The sequence below is a fragment of the Malus sylvestris genome, chromosome 6 (assembly GCF_916048215.2).
Source record: "Malus sylvestris chromosome 6, drMalSylv7.2, whole genome shotgun sequence".
Classification (NCBI taxonomy): Eukaryota; Viridiplantae; Streptophyta; class Magnoliopsida; order Rosales; family Rosaceae; genus Malus; species Malus sylvestris.
In genome coordinates, this window is record NC_062265.1 from 2,741,241 (window position 1) to 2,745,485 (window position 4,245).

Below are 4,245 nucleotides of genomic sequence, written 5' to 3' on the forward strand. Positions count from 1 at the left end.
GGCTTATTTGCTGAGGTATTATCGGGGGGAAATAAAGCTGAGTATTTCGAGAGGTTATGTTGAGGGTGCCTTTTCGAATGCGAGAAAGGGTTGAGCATTTTTGCAGGTTTGCCTGTCCGTTGAGGAGGGAGGTCAATGTATATAGGGATTTCCCAATAACAAGTAGTAATGCTATTCCTTTACCCTTCTTGGTCACAGCAATGTAGTGGGAGCTGCCAGCTTCACGTGTTTTAATTTTGTCAGAGCACTTTGAAAAAGTGGTATGTGGTATCTGGAAAGCTGATGTTACGTGTGAAGATTACAGACAAGCTTTATCTAAGGAAATCTGGCTCTCGAAGTTCTGAGAGTTGTGCCTCTTCGGTTTTCGAACAAGCAATCCCGTCGAGGATCTGACTCTCGAGATTCGGAAAGCGGTGCTACTCCGGTTTTTTAGAAAGTAATTATGTTGGGAGTCTTTTCTCGAATGTGAGTAAAGGTTGGACGTTCTTGCCAACCTGTCTTGCCGCAAAACCCGGAGGTCGACACACATAGGGACTTTCCAGTTGTCAAGCAGTGGTGCTGTTCCTTTACCCTTATGGGTAATAGTAGGGTAGCTGGAACTTCGAAATTCTCGTGCCTAAACTTTGTCAGAGATCTTTGACAAAGTTATATGTGGTACCCGAGGAGTTGATGGTGCATATGGAGAGCGGTGATTGAACAGTAAGATTCACGTGCTTTCTACTTCACCAGAAATCTTCGACAGATTGCCCGTAATTTCCGCAAAGCTGAGTGTGCATGTGACAGGTGCTGACGAGGCTGAAAAAGCAGGTGCTTCTTCGATTTCTGAGATCGGCCCTCGTGGTCTCTGAGCAGCCCAGCTTTTGAGAAAGCAAACGCCTCTTCGATTTCTGAGATCGGCCCTCGTGGTCTCTGAGCAGCCCAGCTTTTGAGAAAGCAAACGCCTCTTCGATTTCTGAAGCTCCGTCGAGTGCAGATTTTTATAGAGGCTGGCATTAAGTTCCACAGCACACTTGAATCTCTACCAGTAGAAGCTCATTTCTTGCACTTCTAAGATCTTGATTTGTCTGACCTCTTCCTTCTTCAACACATTTGAAAATGTCTGGACCCTCCGACCGTCGTTTTGACTTGAACCTTGGAGAAGAGACAGCCACGCCTTCTCCAGACAACATATGGCGCCCATCCTTCATATCCCCTACTGGTCCTCTTACCGTTGGGGATTCTGTGATGAAGAATGATATGACCGCTGCAGTGGTGGCCAGGAACCTTCTCACTCCCAAAGATAATAGACTACTTTCCAAACGGTCTGATGAGTTGGCTGTTAAGGACTCTCTGGCTCTTAGTGTTCAGTGTGCAGGTTCTGTGTCTAATATGGCCCAACGCCTATTTGCTAGAACCCGCCAAGTTGAATCATTGGCTGCTGAAGTGATGAGTCTCAAACAGGAGATTAGAGGGCTCAAGCATGAGAATAAGCAGTTGCACCGGCTCGCCCATGACTATGCTACAAACATGAAGAGGAAGCTTGACCAGATGAAGGAATCTGATGGTAAGGTTTTACTTGATCATCAGCGGTTTGTGGGTTTGTTCCAAAGGCATTTATTGCCTTCGTCCTCTGGGGCTGTACCTGGTAATGAAGCTTCAAATGATGAACCTCCAATGCCTCCTCCTTCTGGGGTTTTGTCAAGTACTGAGGCTCCGGATAACCACCCTCCGGTGCTTTCTCTTTCTGGGGCTCTACCGACTGCTGAGACTTCCCCTAAGCAACCTTTGTGAATGCTCCCTTTTGTTTGTTTATTTTGACTCATGTATATGTACATATTTGTGGCTTATCGAAAATATTAATAAATAAGCTTTGCTTCATTTCAACATATTGTGTTAAATACACCAAAGCTTTCTTCATAAAGTTCTTTGAATTTTTGCTTTTGTTGAAACCTGTATTGTTGAAGCTTTGTGAGTGAAGCATGTAGTTTGAGGTAGTGTTCCCTTAATTTCCCGAGTGAGGAAAACTTCTCGGTTGGAGACTTGAAAAATCCAAGTCACTGAGTAGTCACGAACTTTTGAGTACCAAGGCGTAGTAGCATATGGTGGGAGTCCCCCAAGTCTCTAGTCGAGGGAGTTGACGAATGAGGTGTCTTGCTAATAGTCCATGTCGTAAGTACCAAAACTTCATTCTTTTGTTTTCTAAGTGGTAGCCCCGGACTTTTTCTTCATAGATTTTGTTTATGAAGGTTGCTAGGCCCGAATAAGTGGAATTGCAGAAGGTGTAACCGTTGGTGCATTAACATCATAATGGAAGCATCACAATGATGGAAGCATCACAATGATGAAAGCATCATAATGATGAAAACACCATAATGATGAAACATCATAATGATGTTTCTTTGGTGGAATTGTTTTTCATTTCCCCTAACAACCGGAATTGTTTTTCAACATAACACCATCATCTGTAGGTCGAATCACAAAGTTGTCTTCATGAAAGTTGTTCGTTAATTCCTTAACTACAACATATCCAAATTGGAGAGCCATCGGAGCAGTACAACTCCAGAAATCCAGGTATGATGAGTGACTGTTTATCATTTGTCTGTCAACCCGTCAGATTTGTTGTGAGCTTTGAAACTCTATTTTCTCTTGCTCATATCAGCATGCTTTCTTCATTGAAGTTGTTCCTCAGCTTGTGAACTACAACATATCCAAATTTGAGATCCCTCGGAGCTGTATAACTCAAGAAACTCAGGTATGATGAATGACTGGTTATTATTTTTCTGTCAACCCGTCAGATTTGTTGTGAGCTTCGAAACTCCATTTTCTCTTGTTCAGATCGGTATGCTTTCTTCATTTAAGTTGTTCCTCAGCTTGTGAACTACAACATATCCAAATTTGAGATCCCTCGGAGCTGTATAACTCAAGAAACTCAGGTATGATGAATGACTGATTATTATTTTTCTGTCAACCCGTCAGATTTGTTGTGAGCTTCGAAACTCCATTTTCTCTTGTTCAGATCGGTATGCTTTCTTCATTGAAGTTGTTCCTCAGCTTGTGAACTACAACATATCCAAATTTGAGATCCCTCGGAGCTGTATAACTCAAGAAATTCAGGTATGATGAATGACTGGTTATTATTTGTCTGTCAACCCGTCAGATTTGTTGTGAGCTTCGAAACTCCATTTTCTCTTGTTCAGATCGGTATGCTTTCTTCATTGAAGTTGTTCCTCATCGACTCTTTCATAACATATCAAAAATTCAGGATGAACTAACGGTTAAATATTTCCAGATCTTCGAAACATCACAACAGCTTCGAAATCTGCAAGAAGCCGACTATCATGTTTGGAGCTTCAACACTTTAATTTCCGTCGCTCAAACAGAAATGGTTCCTTCTTGAAAGTTGTTCATATGCTCAAGAACTATAGGGTGTCCAAAATTCAGCTCCATTGGAGAAGAGCAGAGGTTGCAGAAATTTGATAGATGAAAGGAGGCGGAAGAGGGAGAGAGAGAAAAAGTCTCTTGGGTTGGATTTCTATTTTGGGGCAGATTCCAATTTTTGTAGCACCTTCATTATTGATGAATTGCTTGTACTTTTGTCCATTATGAAATTTGGGACTTTGGCTTGTTGTTGGATCTATTATAATATGTTTGAGAACATATATAAGTGAATAAATAAGAAGGAAAATTTTGGGCCCTTGTGGGTGTAAAACAAAAAATGTTTATGTTTACCCAAGTGTTTTTGTACAAGTTCAAGGGCATCTTGGGTTTTGTGAACAAAATTTGTTTATTTGGAGCAAGGTTTTGTGTTGAAGCTTTGTAGGTGAAGCTTTGTGGGTGAAGCTTTGGAGGTGAAGCTTTTCGGGTGAAGCTTGTTGGGTGAAGCTTTTTAGGTGAAGCTTTGTGGGTGAAGCTTTTTAGGTGAAGCTTTTCGGGTGAAGCTTTTTGGGTGAAGCTTTTTAGGTGAAGCTTGTCGGGTGAAGCTTTTTGGGTGAAGCTTTTTAGGTGAAGCTTTGATGGTGAAGCTTTTTGGGTGAAGCTTTTTAAGTGAAGCTTTTTGGGTGAAGCTTTTTAGGTGAAGCTTTGATGGTGAAGCTTTTTGGGTGAAGCTTTTTAGGTGAAGCTTTGTGGGTGAAGCTTTGTGGGTGAAGCTTTGATGGTGAAAGTATGTAGAGGGAGCTTTCTAGGTGAAGATTTTTTAGGTGAAGCTTTGTAGGTGAAGCTTTTTTAAGTGAAGCTTTTCGGGTGAAGCTTTTTAGGTGAAGCTTT

At 41.8% G+C, this 4,245-nt stretch overlaps 1 protein-coding gene across 4 annotated transcripts; it reads left to right on the top strand.

The window, feature by feature from the left end:
• The first annotated feature begins 221 nt into the window (after window positions 1–221).
• Window positions 222–3,673, top strand: LOC126625668 (uncharacterized). 4 transcript variants are annotated; one of them, XM_050294697.1, is made up of 2 exons: window positions 222–2,912; window positions 2,996–3,673. In XM_050294697.1, exon 1 carries the CDS (start codon window positions 1,096–1,098, stop codon window positions 1,768–1,770), a length of 675 nt encoding a protein of 224 aa, XP_050150654.1. In that variant the 5' UTR covers window positions 222–1,095; the 3' UTR covers window positions 1,771–2,912; window positions 2,996–3,673. The 4 variants fall into 4 exon arrangements, with proteins under 4 accessions (XP_050150654.1, XP_050150655.1, XP_050150653.1 ...); XM_050294698.1 differs by having other exon boundaries at window positions 3,269–3,673; XM_050294696.1 differs by having other exon boundaries at window positions 222–2,731; window positions 2,815–3,673.
• The last annotated feature ends 572 nt before the right edge of the window (window positions 3,674–4,245 follow it).

Coding starts and splice junctions, on each gene's coding strand:
- LOC126625668 (XM_050294697.1), top strand. CDS start 1,096: ATGTCTGGACCCTCCGACCGTCGTTTTGACTTGAACCTTGGAGAAGAG.